At 42.6% G+C, this 18331-nt stretch overlaps 5 protein-coding genes across 5 annotated transcripts; 2 read left to right on the top strand and 3 right to left on the bottom strand.

The window, feature by feature from the left end:
• Positions 1–224: 224 nt before the first annotated feature.
• On the top strand, positions 225–2010 carry BYT42DRAFT_567071 (uncharacterized protein). Its single transcript, XM_051568057.1, has 2 exons — positions 225–545; positions 643–2010. The coding sequence occupies exons 1-2, from the start codon at positions 304–306 to the stop codon at positions 1820–1822; spliced, it is 1422 nt and encodes a 473-aa protein (XP_051424868.1). The 5' UTR covers positions 225–303; the 3' UTR covers positions 1823–2010.
• A 989-nt stretch (positions 2011–2999) lies between these two features.
• On the top strand, positions 3000–8890 carry BYT42DRAFT_613357 (uncharacterized protein; the record flags this gene model as incomplete). The annotated part of the gene is made up of 18 exons (XM_051571726.1): positions 3000–3318; positions 3400–3551; positions 3632–3918; positions 3981–4061; positions 4141–4207; positions 4264–4589; positions 4666–5004; positions 5079–5314; positions 5390–5721; positions 5803–6877; positions 6944–7152; positions 7213–7299; positions 7376–7444; positions 7504–7561; positions 7639–7761; positions 7824–8119; positions 8207–8336; positions 8394–8890. The coding sequence occupies 18 exons, from the start codon at positions 3000–3002 to the stop codon at positions 8888–8890; spliced, it is 4683 nt and encodes a 1560-aa protein (XP_051424867.1).
• A 190-nt stretch (positions 8891–9080) lies between these two features.
• BYT42DRAFT_567066 (uncharacterized protein) lies at positions 9081–9843 on the bottom strand. The gene is made up of 2 exons (XM_051568056.1): positions 9570–9843; positions 9081–9487 (listed from the first exon to the last, which is right to left on the bottom strand). The coding sequence occupies exons 1-2, from the start codon at positions 9805–9807 to the stop codon at positions 9159–9161; spliced, it is 567 nt and encodes a 188-aa protein (XP_051424866.1). The 5' UTR covers positions 9808–9843; the 3' UTR covers positions 9081–9158.
• An 892-nt stretch (positions 9844–10735) lies between these two features.
• Positions 10736–13142, bottom strand: BYT42DRAFT_567064 (peptidase S8/S53 domain-containing protein). Its single transcript, XM_051568055.1, has 6 exons — positions 12483–13142; positions 12118–12419; positions 11959–12044; positions 11764–11890; positions 11611–11699; positions 10736–11532 (listed from the first exon to the last, which is right to left on the bottom strand). Exons 1-6 carry the CDS (start codon positions 13011–13013, stop codon positions 11168–11170), a joined length of 1500 nt encoding a protein of 499 aa, XP_051424865.1. The 5' UTR covers positions 13014–13142; the 3' UTR covers positions 10736–11167.
• Positions 13143–13334: 192 nt separating this feature from the next.
• On the bottom strand, positions 13335–17149 carry BYT42DRAFT_567061 (Cullin). Its single transcript, XM_051568054.1, has 17 exons — positions 16870–17149; positions 16720–16787; positions 16559–16638; positions 16309–16479; positions 16077–16218; positions 15853–16010; positions 15704–15772; positions 15547–15640; positions 15327–15463; positions 14987–15244; positions 14647–14905; positions 14499–14578; positions 14298–14438; positions 13988–14196; positions 13810–13915; positions 13598–13732; positions 13335–13541 (listed from the first exon to the last, which is right to left on the bottom strand). The coding sequence occupies exons 1-17, from the start codon at positions 16995–16997 to the stop codon at positions 13482–13484; spliced, it is 2295 nt and encodes a 764-aa protein (XP_051424864.1). The 5' UTR covers positions 16998–17149; the 3' UTR covers positions 13335–13481.
• Between the last annotated feature and the right edge of the window lie 1182 nt (positions 17150–18331).

Raw genomic sequence — 18331 nt, 5'->3', positions numbered from 1 at the left:
ATGAATTGATAAATATATGGCTTGCTGATTTAACAAGGAACAGCCTTGCTTTCTTGGTATGGGGTGTGAATAATCTAAAATTTGGTGTCCGCGGGAGTGCTGGGATTTTGAAATTTTGCAACCAGTCAGATTCGATTACAGGTCATTAGACTGCCGGAAGCGGAATAGCGGAAGGGAAAAATATGAGTGGTAAACACTATTCAGTGTGTGTGTTTTCCGGGTTGGCTATTTGTTATTGTTCTTGCTCTTGTTATTGTTTTTCCGGTTTCTTTCTTTTGCTTTCCCAAAGTCTACAGCGGCTTAATGACGGCGTTACCGAAGGCTGACGATGATCTCCAGCAGAAGCGCCATGTACAGGGACCCAAAGTGTGCGTTGATTACTTGTCTTATCGATTCGACGAGATGGATCTCGCAGCGTCCTGGCGTGTGGTGACTAAACAGAAAAACGACATTATCGATGGTATTCGTTTAGAGAATGCGTCCTGGAGGACTTGGGCCAAAACAAGAAATAATTTAAAGACTGTTCCCCCGCAAACGTTAAACTGGTGATTATCTCTTCTTTTGTTTCTTCCCATATCGGCACACACAAAGTGCGCCCATGGAAATCCACCCAAAAGGCTAACACTTCGTATGATGCTCTAGGCTCAAAGAGAGTGATGTGACCTGGCTATATGGACCACTGCATACTGTGATCGATCGTCTTGAAGAATCTCAGGATGCTCAGCAAACACTCGATAACACCAGAGACGCATTGGGCCTGATGACATCGTATTCGATACAAGCACCGTGGTTAAAGCCTGCACTCAAGAAAACAACCATCATTGATGAGTGGAAACGTTCGGCTCGTCAACTTTCGTCGAGCATTGATACAGCGACTATTCAGCCAGCGACAGCCGCTCTTCTATCACAGCCCGTCTCCCGCCAAACACGGCTTCGATTTAATCATCAGGTGGAACAATGTATTGCCGTCTCCAGCGAGGAAGAAAACAATGGTCACGACACGGATCAGTCCGACGATGACAACGAATACAGTCACAACATATATATACAAGAGCATACATATCCTCATGTTGAAGACTATGATTTCCCCACCGATGACGAGGACCAAACCGATGGCGCATGGTCCATTCAGAGACGGGACAGCATTTTACACTGTGCATCTACCAGTAGAAACCCAACCCCTGTCACTCCCGACTGTCGTCCATCCTCTATCAAAAAGATCGCCCCTACTCGCTTGAAGCGATCCCATTCAGATCCTGAAACCGACGAGGTGTCCTCTGTATCTTCGTTCTCCACGACATCAACCAATTCTATATCACGATACAGTGGTCTCATGGTTCATTCATCACCGTATCATTCATCCTCCGACAGCGACGAAGGCGATGAATTAGACGAGCGAGCCAGACATCAAGAAAACGATCATGATGATGATCAGGATAGTCCATCAAGTACTGTCCATACGCCCACATCAACGTCTCCAGAAAATGGTCCGTCCAGTCACAGTTCGCAAACAAGCGCCCATGAAGATGGCAGCGAAGAAGACGAACCACAGTCAGCGCATGTAGCTGAAAAGTTGTCATACAGTAAGGAGAAGTTACCCATGCCGTTTGATGATAAGGTCGCTCCTGCCGAACCTATCTTGACAACAACTCGTCACATCGATGAACAATCCATCTCTTCAACAGCCATTACCACAGCAACTACTGCCACAAAATCTTCGTTTCTCGACAACATTACTCAATGGGCTACGTCGTTTCTATGGCCAGGCAAATCCCATTCATCCTTCTCCGCCATTAAGGATAGATCTACGGCACCATCATAAATTATATACTCCATCCTATCTATCATCATTTGTATGGCTCTTAATCAACGCATTGCATCGTCATTTTTTCCCTTTCCCTCACCTCGTCATAATATATTCCATCCAAGTATCCTAGAGATTCATGAAAAATGTATTTTTTGTAATTATATCATTTCTAAACAAAGACTGGGTGCCCATGTTCATCGTCGTAATTTATCAAAACTGTAAGAACAAATAATTTACAATGATACTTTTCACGTGCCTGCTGGATTCTAAGGTATGATAAAGGCAAATTCATAATGACATTCCAAGTCTTGCACACTTCACATCTTGTTTTGGTATTCTTGGTATTGTACCTGAAAATAAATTCAAGCAAAATAAAAAGTAGAAACGGATCTCGTGAAAGGGAAAAATGAATCAAGGCAAAGGTTAATGATAAGGTAGTATGGCAAAAGCTAATTCCTTCATCTTTGCCTTTGCAGTGGTCTGGGGTCCGCCTTTTATTTTTGTATGCTAGACTTGCACAAAAATCAATCAACTTGTCAGGGTGTGGCACTTGTGATGCCATAGGCTACACACAGAAAGCGCCCTGATACGTGGGATCGTGTCGCTGTGATGATGGACGGAGATCAAAAATTAACGTTTCCTTTTTCATTCATTGACATCCACATGCAACCACGTTGTTCTGATTTTGTATCTGCAGGTGATCAACAATAAAATCCATACTTTATTTTCATTCTTTAGGATACACACCTCATCAAAGAGATTCCTATTGATGTTATTGTTGCCTGCTATTCGAGAGAGACTGAAGCGGCAAAAAGAATGATCTACTCCTCCTTCTGCAATTGTTGAGCAGAAATTTCATAAATTCTGTGGTTGCTAGAGAAACGAATCGCGATGTGAGTGGATTAAAAAGAAAGAGAGAGAAAGAGCGAAATAAACTTGGCAAACGGCACCCGGTTCATTGGACAGTAAGCGAACCTGGTTTAGAATTGCCAAAGTTGGTCATTCGTAATACTGCACTACAAAGCTGTCCCAGAAATATTAAATAAATAAAAAATAACAATCCCGTGAACACTACAATTTCGGTTATTCTTTTGTTTCGCCAGTTTTGAACTTTCAAGTTATTCTCTCTTTGGGTTACTCTCTAGTGTTACCAGCTCGTTGAATGACACAAGTTTTGTCTCAGCAATACTAAATGGAGCTATTCTCGAGTAATGGCAGCAGTAAACGTCGTGTTAAAAGCAAAACACGCGTCCACAGTAAGCGCACGCCATCCGCCACTCCATCACGAAACAAAGCCGGATCAGATATCACCATACGGTCGGATGCCGATGTTTCCGAGTTTGAATCTTCACCGACCGCTTGCAAGAATCCGTCCTTGATGACAGATGCATCGTCATTCGCTTCCATGGCTGCTCAGCCAGCAGCACAGACCACACTGCCAACGTCAACAGGGGGAGGCGATAGTCCCGCTTTTAGTATGCCGTTATATTGGGAGTCTGGAAACTCAACAGGTAAAAAAATATGCACTCCTATTTTTTTTCTGCAGTCATCTCTGTAACCCCTAGTTTCACTTCTAACACTGACTGAATTAGAATCCAGCTCATCTGGCACAATCACCCCCAAGCGGACAGATAGTCGCTCGCTGACTCTCGGTCATCGAAGACTCGCCATGGCTGCGGCTACAGATCATAGCATGAAACGACCTCCCGATCATGAAATTGAACGTTTGTTCGAGGATGCTGCGGTAAAGAAAGAAAAAAGAATAACCCGACTCAAGTTCTAAATCAAAAATTTCTGTATCTCATGCATAAATGACATATTTAGAGTCGTCTACATATGAAGGTCGCCGATACACAAGGACTGACGTTGGACAAAAAGTGGTGGCTCCTTTGCAATGAAAATCATTTTACAAAACTGGGCTCTGTTGTGATCAAAAAGCAGTTCAATCAAGGCAAATCAAGGAACAAGGATCTCACGGACGATGTCGCACCAATCACGGACAAGGCATCCCCCAGATTTTACACATATGCTCTCCAAAAATCAGCCAAAAAGGAAATCACTCTCCGATTCATGTCAGATCTAACCATGCGATTGAAGACCATGCCGCTCGGGTATGTCTGTGCCGTTTCTAAGCCTGATGTAGGCAATAATTAACGATTGGATCGCTTATTAGATGGATACGTCAATTCATTGAGCATCGCGGCATGCAGTTACTGGCTGTCGAATTGGACAAAATCAACAAAAAACCTTCAAGGTAGGATGATCTTATTCGATAAGCCTTAAGTTATTTGGGAAAATGAAAGTTGTTCAATACTCAAACTATACTTCTATAGAGGTGCGCATGCATGCCAGATTGAACTGGAAATTATCAAGTGTCTCAAATCAATGATGAATAATGTGGTAAGCACTGAAAGATAACTCGACAGAATTTTTGCATTCAATAAGCATTTTATTAGTACGGTATTCAAGAAGCATTAAATGGCCCTCATTGCATCGACAATATGATGTTATCTTTGTTATCGCCCTCTATCCCTGTGCGACACCTCGTATCTGACACGCTGACATTTCTCTGTTATTGCGACATCCCATATGGCCACGATATGGTGCTGCAGGGCATGGACCTGCTGAAAGAATACAGCAACGAACATGGCCGTTTTGATGCATGGCTTAAATCTTTGCAAAAGGCGCTGAATGGAAGAGGCAAGATGGGGTCCAAAGTCGGTGTCAGCAAAGACATGAAGATGATAGGGGCCAATGGGAATCTGGAAGTCCATCTCACAGAGTATGCGGTGAGTTGATGCAACTGTCAAAACTCTGATATTTTCCTTTGATTTAACAACTATTCATAAGCTTGCTAGTTTACTTCTCATCAATGCACTCATCGACAGCAACACTATTGACGATCTTCCAACCCGGAAAACCCTGCGGTCACAACTCCATAAAAGTGGGCTGTCACAGATACTCGACAAGATGAAATCTTTCCATAATGACCTGATCAACCGAAAGATCAAAGAGTATCGTGTTGGTGAGGAAAACGATACGAATGACAGTGAAGAATCGTGGGAAGTCGACACCAGCCGATCTCCGGAGCAAACGGTTCAGAAAATTGTCGCCGCCATTGACGGTACGCCATCCTATGAATATCTACAGAGTATCTTGCAGCATCTCATACTGATCACACCGGAACCTGAAAAAAGGTATGAACTTTTTAGTGCTCTATGTTGACTAAAAACTGTGCCCCTGTACTCATTGTATGATTTGTTTATGAAAGGGACCGAGTATACCAAATTATAGATACCATGACGCGGCAGGTTGTTCTGGATAATCGAGGCTTGCCAAACGACTTTTTCGAAACACATGGCGTCACAGTCGACAGTCTCATCTCCAAATTCACCCAAGAAGATCGGTTGGAAGAAGCTCTCCTGGAAGCCAAAGAAGCAAGGGATGTAGCCGCCAGAGCTTTGGAACGGGAAGCAGAATTGAGCTTCAAAGTTGATCAAAAAGCAGGTATGCTAATTTCTAGGGTGAGCTGTTATTGCGACGACTTTCGTTATCATTGATCATTTATACTTCCGACACTAGATGGTCTTGTTGGCGAACTGGAGAAAAAAAACGAAAAACTCGAACATACATTGCGGGTGGCCACACAAACAAACATCATGCTTCAACAGAAACTGAGCGATCTAGAAGTGGAATATCAGCATACGCTTGAAGCCAACGATACACAAACCAAAAAGCTGTATGACACCGTCAGGCAGTTGACCGAATACGGATCGCCTACTGGCAAGCGCCGCACTCAACGTAAACGGAGAGTCGATGCGGAGAATCAGCAATCTTCTGCTCAAACAGTAGCAGGAACAACACCACCCAGAAAGGAGCAGACAAAGTATGGTTTTCAAAGACCTACAGCCGCAGTAAGTAACAAAGTATGCAGCAAAAAAGTCGTCTAGCAGTCGCTCAGAAACGCCGATTTTGTTTTTGTTGTGAATTTACAGACAGAAGCACATAAAGATGCACTGGCTGCCCAACCTGCTGGGCTATCTGAAGTCTTTATCCAGTCATTACGAACCAAATTAAGTCCACGCATGAATGGTTCGGTTCGAAAAACCGTTTCATCAGATTCCGATACGAGCAGAAAAAGCAAACGCCAATTATCCGATACCACTCACAGGAATAGTGCCGATGAAGCGAAAGACACATCTACGGAGATAACCCCTTCCACCAGTATCACAGAGATCCATAACGATCAAAGGTCGGAAACACCCGCGACAAATACTCTTGCCGATGCCAGTACATCCAGTCTCCCATCTATCACGGGAACAGAAGACAACAAAAATAATGTGCAAATGTCTTTAGCATACTCTGAATCGAACACCATCGGCGAACATGAAAAGATAGACGCAAAGGAATCCGTCTTGCTGGAATTAAGTATATCAGAATCACAATGTCAAACTACACACACATCATCAACATCAGCAATATCGTCATCAACATCCACTCTCGCAACCCCGCATGTAGATATTTCAACAATTTTCACAGACATTTGCCAAGCAGCATCTGCACCACCACCACCACCTCCACCACCACCTCCTCCGCCACCGCCACCGCCACCGCCACCACTTCCGGCTCCGGCTCCGGCTCCATCACGCATTTCGTCATTTTTGCCTGCCAAATCCTCTGGAGAAGATCCTTATTCCGAAACGAAGCGAGATGATACGGAATGTTGCGCGCCATCCCTGCACCCACCGCCAATGCCGGCAATGGTGACTCGCAAACCAAGTGCCTTCCATGCCAAACAAAAGCTGAAGTTTGTCGAATGGGAAAAGATGAATACCATGAATATCGGACAAACCGTATGGAGTCAGCTGATGCACAGTAAGGATACGCTACTATCGCCCGTCCAAGAAGAGGAAGAGACTTTTGGTTCCTCTATCGAGTATCAGCTCGCTAAAGCTGGAGTTTTTGACGACATTGAAAAGAAGTTTGCTCAAAAACCCGTGCTTCCACTCAAGATTCGCTCACCAAAGGAGTCGGTCTACATTGTGGATGCCAAGAAAGCTTATAATCTAAGTAAGTCGTATATATTATCTTTCAGCTATACATCACGGGAATGGTGCTTATACTTTCAATTCACAGATATTTTTCTCACCAGTATTACCAAGAAGATACCATTCAGTGATATAAAGGATCGTTTGCTGGCAATGGATCCTTACTTTGACGATGAACAAATCATTTCCACTTTACTAAAGTTCCTTCCGAGTCCGGAAGAATGCACGAAACTGTCCGCTTATGTTGCATCCGACTCCATCTCGGAGCTGTCCGCTCCCGATCGATTCTCATTTGATGTAAGAGAAATCCATTCTTCTACTTGTAAATGCAAAGAAGTTCTTAGCATTCCTGTCTAGCTGATGCAAATCAACCGGCTTACTGAACGCTTGCAATGCATGCTATTTAAAACCATTTTTTGGGATCAGTACCATCGTCTTCACAAGGTAACTTTTTATAAAACAGTTGATGCTCATTTCGTTAAGGCGAGACTTTTGTTGACATGGTCGATTTTTATATCAGGAAATGACGTCCATTTTCGATGCCTCACTAGCATTGAAAGATGCTAAAAAGTTCAAGGAGTTATTGCATGTACGTTAGATCAAAAATACATGTTGATATTAACTAGAAACTCACTTTTACGATGACAGCTTATTCTCCTTATGGGCAATTTTCTGAATGGAGACACCTATCGTGGAGGCGCATTTGGTATACGCATAGCCAGCATTAACAAGGTAATGCACTCAGTCTCTTGGTGATTGCTAGACGCATAAAGTAGCTTGTAGATACCAAAGGCACGACGTCGTCCACCACACTACTCCACTTCCTCGTGGAAACGGTAGAAGCAAACTTTCCTTCCATCCTTGATTTTCTCGAAGAATTAGATGAATGTGGAGAAGCTTATAAAGGTAACGCCACTGTTTCGTAACCTATACATACACCTATCGCAATGATCACTCATGTTTCACAGTGTCACGCTCCGAAATGAATATCAGTTTTCAGCAGCTTGAATCCGGATTAACCCAGGTGGAAGCCGAATTGAAGAACTATGAGACAATGAACGATAATCAGGACTCGGACGATTTCATTCTCGTTATGCAAGAATTTCATCAGCGAGCTTCCAACGAGTTTAAACGAGTACAGTTTCTGCGAAAGAAAATGAACGAAAGCTTTGATGAGGTAGTCAAATACTATGGCGAGGATCCAACCCAACTTCCTCCCGATGAGTTCTTTGGCATCTTCAAGAAATTTATGTCAAGTTGGCAGGTAAGTCATCCAATTCCATTTCTGACCCAAATGCGTGGGCTATGTCTGTCTCTTTGTTCACCATTTTTTTTTTCGGCATCTCCAAAGAAATGTTCGATGGATGTACGCTTTGAACGCCAAAAACAAGAAAAGCTCGAGCAGCAAAAGCTGCGGGACATTGAACGGAGAAGAGCTCGAAGCGGCTCCATTCATAAAAAAGGCGTCGATATCAACAATTGTACGTTAACATTTTATTTATCCCAGCGGAATGCGAAAACTCATCATTTTGCTTTAGATCATAAGAGCGATGATGAGGAAAAGACTATCATGGATAACTTGATGGAAAAGCTGAAGCAAGGGACGATGGAGACCAAGACTCGGCGACGCAAGGAACGCACTAGACGACAGCGAACGCTCAGTTCACGCAGCGATTCGTTATCCATTCATAACGATTCTGTGTCATTGAAAGCAGAAAGCATGCTTCAATCAATCCAGAATGAGAGCAGTTTTTCGCTTTTGGACGTTGTAAAATCAATTCATCAAGCAGTCAGCGACGACGAAGCGCATGAGAAAGAACGCTCGGCTCGAAAGAAGAAATTCACTGATGACAGAACCGTTTCCCTGCCTTCTCTTATTGTATCCGATCATTCCGTGTCGGCTCAACCACTCAAAGCGAGCAAATCAACGCAAACTAGCCGTATGCTGCGTACCCGACGATCTAGCAAGCGACCACTGCTTGAACATGCTCTCAAAGCGCGACCCCGAAGGCTTACTATCACCAAAAAGGAATAGCACATATACACCTTGTTTGCATAAACTCCAAAAATCTGAAAAATCCGGGTTCTAGCAATTCTGCGCTATTGGTTCAATTCGCCAGCATAAAATACATTGTTAGACAAATAGATGGCACAGAGCTTCAAATTTAGTGGTAGATTCTCATTTGCTTCAGATCATATATCATTAATTCGTACTTTACAAAATACATATAATTTATTGGTGAGAAACTAGTAGTACAGAAGAGATAAGGTAATGATGGTGACAAGGTAGTGAGGAAAAAAAATTAGGCGAACATGAAAGCGAAAGTAGCAGCGAAGACGAGAGCGGCCATAGAAGCTTGAAGACCGACAGCAGCGTTGGTGGTGTTGTCGCCGTTGTTGTTATCGCTGCCAGCGCTGCCAGTAGCCTTACCGGCAACAGAGGAAGCAATAGAGTTGACACCGTCAACAAGAGAAGCAGACTTGCTAGCAGCAGCCGAGGGAACAAGGGTGGCCATGGAGCTGGAAAGGCTTTCAACCTTGCTGCTAACCATCATGGAAGCCGAGCTGAAAGAGGAAGGACCCAACTTGTCAGAGGCAACGGAAACGGCCTTGGATACCATGGAGGAGCTCACTACAAAAAAATTCCAAATGGTCTTAGTGTATCTGACCCACGGGTTTTGGCGGATGAAATGTTTGGGTGGTGCAATGCTTACCGGAAGGAGTAGCAGAGCCAGACTGGTTGTTATCAACGGCAGTAGGTTGAGCGTTGTCGGATTGCTGTTGCTGATCCTGGGCGTTGGCCATGGTAACAGCAAGAACGAGGGCAATGTAAGCGATCAAGAATTTGGCGTTCATGGTCAAAAAAGTGAAAGAGGGTAATGGAAAAATCTTGTACAAAGTAACTCTATGCGTTCTTTTTATATTTGTTGCGTAAAACTGAAGGGTGCACATTTACCCAAGCGTCTCATTCTGACGTGATAAGATTTGGTTGGGTTGCAATTGATAAGATATTGTTAGGGATCATCGTCGACGTTTCAGGGAAGTTGATCGGTCAACCATTGGTAGGCGGAGTTGGAAAAGGTTTTACGGGTAAACAACTGGGCATCCCGACCTTTCCAAAATTCTCACTGTGATTGTCATCATTACGACATTCTGCTTCCTGGGTTATTGTGCTTTCTGCTTTCCGGACAAATACAGGAACAATTTTGGTTTCATATGGTTACACTGGCAAGGACTAGTTCATTTCATCCAAAGTTCAAAACTCCTCCAGGTTACTGCTGAACTGTGCAGCGGTCTATGCTTTACAGAATGATTTTCCTGCTTTCAGATGCATCAATTTGCAATCGCATGAATGCACGTATCTTGAACATCTATGCAATCAAGATGATGTATTACTGTGTTCAATTTGGAGTGCCGCTTTTTTTCTGCAAGATCACCCAAACAGGGGTGATTTTACTTTTACACAGTAATCTCCCAATAGGAAATAATTTAGCATTGCTTGGTTCCACAATGAGACAATGCTCTTCCCTAAAAAGATTATTGAGTTGGCAACGGGGAATGCTGACATATCAGTCACCAATTGATTCATATAACTTATGCAGGCAAATTTCTCTTGGTATCAGAGAAAAAATGGAAGACTCACATGGAGCAAAGTTACAGAAAGACGCTAGGCAATTTTGGGCGGTTTTTTTTTTCTTCTTCGATAGACATGCATTTGAAACCCAAGAGGTTGGTTATTCTTATGGTCGTCGCGAGAAAAGAAACCAATGTGAAAACGGTGCTTATCACCATGGTTATCTGAAGCATACAATGCAGGAATGTCAGCAATGACACATAAGAAGCTAAAAAGTCGCTGCTACGATCAGGGTTTGACCGGAAACTCAGAACTGTTCGTCCATCCCACGAAAACGGTTAAACACTGTAGTCGACCTCTGTAAGGCCCTAGCTTATATCTACATCGTATGACAGCCGTCATGATCACATAATTTGGTCAAAAACAACGCTTTTTCATTGACTATCAAAAATTATGGTGTATATTATCGAACATGTTGATGCCGCGTATTGAAAGAAATGAGTATAATTGCAATGTCAAAGTAAAACGAAGCTGTGATGTCGAGGGTTGCTGAGATGTGAATTGACGATTAAACTTTTTTGTCTTTCATTTTTCTTTCTTTCGCCGACAGAAGTTGCCCTTTTTTATATGCCGACGCGGCATCTAATCGACGGACAACCATGCAAGGGAGACAATTTCTTTTTTCCGCTTCAAAAGTTATGACTATACTATGACAGAAAAGATATCGAGATGCTAATGTCATAATTGGATGTAAGAAAGGGTGGCAAACACGAGCAACAAAGTTGTCGACAGCGCGTAGGAGGCCGTAGAGGCACGGTTAAGGGTTTGGCCAAAAACCCAGAACTGTTCACCGTCCACAGGATGGCTGAACAATATATTGACGACTGTTGACGTATTCGGATTCCGCGTATCGTATCCTTGCACGTGGTAACCGTCGTGAACAGCATTGTCTAACACGGTTTTGTTCTCGTTGTAGTAGGGTTCGGAGTTATCGATAGTAAATTCTTGAGTGATGAGACTGGAAACGTGTTTGATGTGGTTGGCCAAAGTGAATGGGGTATAATCGGCCTGCGAAAGAAACAATGCCATCGTGCCAGCGACGTCTTGAGGTATTAAAAAAAAAATTAATCGTTAAACTTATTGTTTTGTTCAAAAAAAAAAAAAAAAATTTGGGAACTCACGTGGAGCCGCCATGGAAGTTCCAGTCAATGTATTGGAATCAGACTCGCCAGTATTCCAAGCAGATTTGATATTGGTTCCTGGTGCAAAGCTGCATAAATGAATGTCAGTAACCAAAGGGATAAAAGTCAAAGAATATGAATGGGCAAGCTTACATGTCAACGCATTTGCCAAAGTTGGAATAGTAGGCTACGGAATCATCCTCGTCAATAGCACCCACGGTAACAGCTCCCTGAGCTGAACCCGGCGAATATAAACAGGCATCTTCGCCGTAATTACCAGCTAAAGATGCATGAAAGACAAAGATAAACGATTGTTGAAGAGCGAGTTATTAGGATTTTTGGGCATACCTGCCACGGTGACATGCAAGCCGAGTGATATAGCTTCTTCAATGGCTTCATTGGTTGCTTGACTGTAGAGCGCACCCACTGAGAGACTACATCGTTATTGTTAGATTCTAGAGTGATGGCCATGAAAGTTTGATGTTCAGGGATAAGATGGAACCATACTTGATAATATTTTTGGGGTGCTCTTCTTGGATGTGTTGCTGTACCACCCACTCCAATCCTTTCAAAAGATCCGAGAGGCGACCATTGCCGTCGTCATCCAGTGTTTTCACGGAAACGACCTTGGCATGTTTGGCTACACCATAGGTTGTACCGCAGCATACACCGGCTACAAATGTACCATGACCATTGTAATCCGTAGGATCCGAGGTGACAATGGTTTTGCCAATTGTTAAACGATCCTTGAAATCAACATGATCTTCTCGAATGCCTGTGTCAAGGACATAAACAGTGGTGCCTTCGCCCTAATTTGATAAGATGTGAATAAATCAATTTTTTTTAAATATTGCGGAGGGCAACCATGTTACCTTTCGGTTCAGAAAACGATATTGACCATCTGTACCGTGTCGTTGATCAATTCGATCTAAACCCCAGCTGGGAGGATCGGTTTGGACGAATTCCTGCAACGAGAAGACATCATCTTTCACCCAATAATGAACAATTCCTTCTTCAACATTGGACGACGTATTCGATGCTTTTTTCATCGAAAGGGACGTCGATGCAAGCAAGGAACCGAAATCGCGTGATTGGAATTCACCGGAATACCAACGGAAGTTACCGATGGTCGAGTATTCGAGTTTTGACGAGGACCTTTCAGCAGTGTTGTTAGCGAGTAAATTGACGGGTGAATGGGACGACGAGGCGAGATGACGTTCCATTTGTTGAATATGGCTACGAATAGCGGTATGCGACACGTTGGGTTTAAAGATGACAATATAACGGTCGGTTTGATTCATCGGTCGTACGGGAAGGATACTTTCCTCGGCGGTAAGGGTGTGAGGGAGACATGATAGTAAGAAAAGAGGGATGGTAAGTAAGGACAGTAAGGGTAAAAACATCAGAATTGGAAATAATAAACAAGCGTCATATATTCATAGACGCTTTTGTTTCCTGTTATGAAGAAAGGAATGCACAGCAATGAAATGCTGATAAAAAAGCAAAGAAAGGAAAAATCAGAGAACGAGAAGAGAGAAAAAAGGATAAATATGGGCAATTGAATGAAGGACATGGCTATTATATTTTTCAAGTCATGTCACACAAGCTGAAAATTTGCTAAAATTGATCGTTGAAACGTGTTGTACAAGCAAGCGGACTTGGTCCAAAGTGTTACTTCAGCATATCTCAATGAAGCCGATGAGTCCAGCCCTCCATTGTCCGTTATGAAAGTGAATCCGGCAACCCTTTATTTTGTATCGGCGTCGACCGATTTTATGAAAACTTTTTACGGATTAACCACAGCTTTATATCGACTGCAACAAGACGCAAAATTTTTGATTCAAGGGTAACATCATGGTTTATTCACCCTTCTATGCAACATAGCTATACATATCCTTTTGACCCTCTGCTCGTTCAATAAACTCTTTCTCCTACAGGCCATTGTCAGTGCCAATGTACCTTGCACCATGGGACTTCAAGTACTTACCAACAAAATATCAATGCATTTTTTGATATCGGGTACTCTTGGTTGGAAACGCGATTGCAATTGGCTCATGACCTCGTTCATCAGTGTCATATGGCTCATTACTTTGCGCGTCTTCATAATACGAACAATGGCAGCCTGTAAACAATTAATGAGTAAAAAATCAAGCATCACAGATAACAGCATGAAACCGTAACATTTTTCTACTATCGTACCTGCATCAAGAACTTTCGATCTTCTTCAATGGTCTTGTGTGTTTCTTCTGTTTCGGCCTTTTGCTCTGTTCGCATCTGCATGTTCAGGTTGATTCTGACCTTTTTACTATATGACAAACAACCCATGGTTCAGCTTTGTGGTCAAGTCGGCCAATACAACATTACATGGAAAATTAACCTCTTAAAATCAAAATTGAGCTCATATCGGCTGGCAGCATCACCGACTTTTTCGCTGTCGCATAGTAAGAGCACCTTGGCCTTGACCAAAATGCCTAATGCGGGGTTGATGGCTTCAGGCGTAAGTCCAGTATTCTTCTGTAATTCTTCGTAGGAATAGCTGGTGGCGTTGTTATATTGCAAAAGGATACCCATCTGATAAGCCGACACCTAAGGATGGTTTCAAGAGAGAAGAATTTCATGATGAGAGTCTCAATACTGACAAAGGGGTAATACGAAAATTTGTGGTGAAGAAAAATCATATAGCTTACCTGCAGGGCATAGCCGGTTCTACTGGCTTTAAGATAATTGGTCTTTAGTTCCGCCTTTGATAGTTGGAACAGCCAATTTAACTTGCGGCCTGAATGTTTGTTTTGATAAAATTTGGTGAAACGATCGTATGTTTTAACCACCTGTGAGCGCGAGTTAGACAACCGTATTTCGTCAAATTTCTCGAACTCCTTTCGACTTACATCTTCTGGTAAAATAAAGGGCGTTGATGGAGCAGACAAAGGCCATTGGCCAGCACCCAAAACGAGAATATTGAAATCCACTATTGCAGAATAGAACTATGCATTAAAATTCACTGCCACATACTGGCTTTCAACTCCTTGTGCTTACCGTTCGGACCGGAAGTCTCATAACTCTGTTGCATTCGATCTTTGAATTGATCATTCAGCTCTTTACTTAGAGACATGTCTGTAAGCATACGCTGAAGTTTGGAAGTATATTCGAAACCGCATGCTTCCTTCAACTTTGAGATCATACTTCCCTCGGCATCATCGGAAGCCGAGGTACCGTTAACAAGACGCTTCGCCAACATCTTTGAGTAAAACTTTTGGAATACATCCTTGTCTTCAACGTATTTGAATACCGTCATCTGAGAAAGGGGAAAGAAAAAGGCATCGAATGAGCATGACGGACAATCTAATGGATTTTAACCGATTTCTGTAAGACATACCGTGCTGTTCAAGACATCTTCCAATTCGTTTTCTTCAGAATTTTTCGCGCTCTTCTTTAGCAAGGAATCGCAAAATCGTGCCAGAAGTTCGGGCGATTTCGATGACGAGGTCTTGCAAACCTTGTTTCTATTTACAAATTCGCCACATGCTTTGTCTAAGGATGCCACGAACCCTGCCTCACCACTAAAGGCAGACTGGACGAGATCGTTGTACTTTTGATGGACATCCAAAAGCGCATCCACATAAGTCTTGGGATCCTATTCATCACAATAAAATGATTTGTTAACCCTCTTCCTTGATCTATCATCATTATATCCATAAACAAGTCGCTTGGCGTACCACTGTCTCTTTTTCTTGGGCGGCGATTCTTTCGATGGCACTCAGACCCGCCTTCTTGACGTGAGCTTCAAAGCTGACGCGCAAAGGATCCAATCCTTCAGGTATACGTGATAACAGAGCATACATACGATGCAAATCTAATATAGTATTCATCCCGAATATCAGTGTCAAGCAGGCAAGTATGGAGGTGCCATATATATGTGTCCATCGTGTACGTTACCATCTTGTTTATCCAAATTAAGCAAGTTCTGAAAACCTTCCCAGATGACCTCTGCATGATTCTTCACCAACACCACTTCGCAGTTTGAAATGAGCTAAATGATGGCAACGAATATGATGAGTAAAATAAATATGACATTCTGCATCCGATAACTTACTGGTTTATGTGTGGATTCATGGAGATACATTTGAACGCGATTCTCTTCCTCGGCCAATCGTAACTCAGCCTAATCAAGATCCCCGTTATGAGTCAAAAAGCTGATTTTTTTTTCCATCCACGACCAAAAAGAAAAAGGTGCCTGCGTACCTTCTTCATGTAATCCGGGACACTGTTCTCGCTGATAAACTTTTCCGATTCAGTCTTATAGTACACCTCCGTAGCGTGAATGAATGGCTTTTCGAAATACTCTCTATACACGTCTAGATTCGATCTCGTGGTATCATTGCTGTCCAAGCCGAGAGAAACTATTTATAGAAGCAGTCTCAATAGTCACAGATCGTTTCAATCATCAAGGCATCAGGCTCTTTTACCAAAGGACTCAACAATATTCTTGATCAAATTCATCTCGATCATTTCACCGTTTCGTTGTCGTTCAATGAGTTTCAAAACCGCCGCAATTACGTTGTGGTGGACGTAATGGAACATGTGTCTCTTCCAGCTCACCAGCGTCAACTACAGGAGGGGAATATGAGATTTTTTTTTGGGGGGGATGGACAAGGGCAAGTCAGGGCTGCCGTCATGATCAAGCAAAAGCTAACGTACCGTGAATACGTCATAGACACCATTCTTTTTGTCTTCCTCAATTTCACGTTTCACCCAGAATCGATTTAAATACATGAAGATATTGTTTACTACACGAGCAGCGGTTGTATAGCGTGTCCATTGTTTGGTATAATATTGTAACAACGCTTCGTCCATGTACTGTTCAGATTCCTGCAACAAAGTAACCGAGTCAGCCGCTGTATAGGTAGGTGAATCATGGTTGCATCAGTTTCTATTGGGGCGTCTATACCATTCTAATGGTCGTTAAATGGCCTTCCAGATATTTGCTCAAGCTGATGTACAGATCGGCACCGATAAGATTGGCGGTCGCTGTGCAATGTGAAATGACGAGGAACATTGCGTTAGTTTTTCTTTTCGATGTCGTCTAAAAAGTAGGCTACAACGCATTACCCCGTTGAATGATAGAAGTACCATAGGTATCCGAGGGGCTGCCACGGGCGCAATAGTTATGCACAGCACTTGAAGAAAAAAAAATAAGCGTGAATGGGCAATGCAAATAAGGGTTGGTGAATGAAAGTATTCCTATTGACTTTATCCTACCTGTACAGGATGGCATAACGTGTACGATCTAAACCCTCTTCAAGCCTGTTCATAATCTGGTCTAGTCCATTTTCCAGGAAACTCCAAGTGGCATTGAAGTCGTTTGCGGGAGGAAGTTGCATTGCCATGACGCTCAAACTCTTGATTTCGTGTTAATAAAAAGAAGAACAAATGATCTTTCTACGATCGTAATATAGGAAGAAAAACAACAAGGTGTCAATGCAGATAATAAAGAGATTATAGCAACAAAACTCAAGAAAAAGAAGAAGCAAAAAAAAAAAAAAAAAAAACGGAAAGGGTGCTGCTGTAAACGCTCTCGAGCCTCGTTTCTGGTACCAAAAAGTGCCCAATCAGGTTCCGCCATTGACGTCATCAGTTCGCCTTCGCTTTTCCAGTGGTAAATTTTGGAGTGTTCGGTTGGAAAAAAACGGCTTCTTGTATGCTTCTTGCATGGTCGGCCTATCTCTCTTTACTGTACAATGCACGATGGTCTTCGCTGCATGTTATTGAGTCGTCTTTCGGGGCAACAAAGGATTGTTAGGTTTGCAGACGTTATTTTAAGTACCTCCACAACTTGCTGTAGTCCCATATAGACTTGCTTTTTCCCTTTCATCTTCTGTTTGACCACATGATTGGCTTTTATTGTTTTGCTCAATGTTTGTCTATTTAACTTCTTCATATTTAGCTGCCCAATTTTCATCATTTGACTTTAAATTTCTGAGACATTAAGTTGAATAAACTGATGGATCCGTTTTTTGTTTGCTATTGCACTTCCAATAAAAATCATCTTGGAAATGCCTTTTTTCACATCAGATCTCTGTCTTTCTTATGAGCCCGTCGACGAAGAAATGCAAATCGATTACGGATTTCTACCCAGCTATTGATAAGGTTCAATGGGTTATCTAGTAACATCAACCTTTGGCCCTCAAAGCTGTTTGATGAACAATGTAGAATAGAGTCATATAGTCAACTGCTTAAAACAATTGTGATTATCACCCAGAAGATAATCAAGCTTCTTGTGTATTTGTAAGACGTTCGGTCCAACTCAATGCTAGTGCGACACATCTCTTGCTCCGCGCGTGAGCAGATATGCCGTAAACAAACAAGCCGATGAATCAACGTATTGTACTGCCCCTGTATCTTTGGCATTTCGCAAATAAAGCTTTCATTGTGGCTCAAGTTGATAAACTGTAGCATTTGGAAGAGATAGAAAATACCACGAAAGTATGTTCCGCATGCCGTATGTTCTATGATTATTATTACATGTGTGTCTATTATAATGCTGGTAAATACATAAAAAAGTAGAATAAATGGATTAACTTAGAGTAAGTAACACATGGAAAGTTAGCTGCTAGTGAATGAAATTGGGGATTGAACAACGTTTTGCTGTTCATAGGACCAGGCCGCCAGGGTTGCCAAACGATCGAAGCGCTTGAGATCCAGCTAAAGTCAATAGAATCGG

This window comes from Radiomyces spectabilis (assembly GCF_025331425.1).
Source record: "Radiomyces spectabilis strain NRRL 2753 chromosome Unknown BYT42scaffold_5, whole genome shotgun sequence".
Classification (NCBI taxonomy): domain Eukaryota; kingdom Fungi; phylum Mucoromycota; class Mucoromycetes; order Mucorales; family Radiomycetaceae; genus Radiomyces; species Radiomyces spectabilis.
The sequence above is the reverse complement of the archived record's forward strand: the minus strand, read 5'-3'. Positions and strand labels throughout refer to the sequence as shown.

Bases quoted from the DNA above. Each gene is read 5' to 3' on its own strand.
- BYT42DRAFT_567066 (XM_051568056.1), bottom strand. From the start codon at position 9,807: ATGTGCACCCTTCAGTTTTACGCAACAAATATAAAAAGAACGCATAGA. The intron at 9,488-9,569 runs GTAAGCATTGCA...ATTTTTTTGTAG, and splicing joins TGGCTCTGCTACTCCTTCCG to TGAGCTCCTCCATGGTATCC.
- BYT42DRAFT_567071 (XM_051568057.1), top strand. From the start codon at position 304: ATGACGGCGTTACCGAAGGCTGACGATGATCTCCAGCAGAAGCGCCAT. The intron at 546-642 runs GTGATTATCTCT...ATGATGCTCTAG, and splicing joins CCCCCGCAAACGTTAAACTG to GCTCAAAGAGAGTGATGTGA.
- BYT42DRAFT_567064 (XM_051568055.1), bottom strand. From the start codon at position 13,013: ATGTTTTTACCCTTACTGTCCTTACTTACCATCCCTCTTTTCTTACTA. The intron at 12,045-12,117 runs GTATGGTTCCAT...ATAACGATGTAG, and splicing joins CACCCCAAAAATATTATCAA to TCTCTCAGTGGGTGCGCTCT. The intron at 11,891-11,958 runs GTATGCCCAAAA...ATGCATCTTTAG, and splicing joins CTTGCATGTCACCGTGGCAG to CTGGTAATTACGGCGAAGAT.
- BYT42DRAFT_567061 (XM_051568054.1), bottom strand. From the start codon at position 16,997: ATGGCAATGCAACTTCCTCCCGCAAACGACTTCAATGCCACTTGGAGT. The intron at 15,641-15,703 runs GTAAGTTATCGG...GCCATCATTTAG, and splicing joins ATGAATCCACACATAAACCA to CTCATTTCAAACTGCGAAGT. The intron at 15,245-15,326 runs GTACGCCAAGCG...TGTGATGAATAG, and splicing joins CCCAAGAAAAAGAGACAGTG to GATCCCAAGACTTATGTGGA.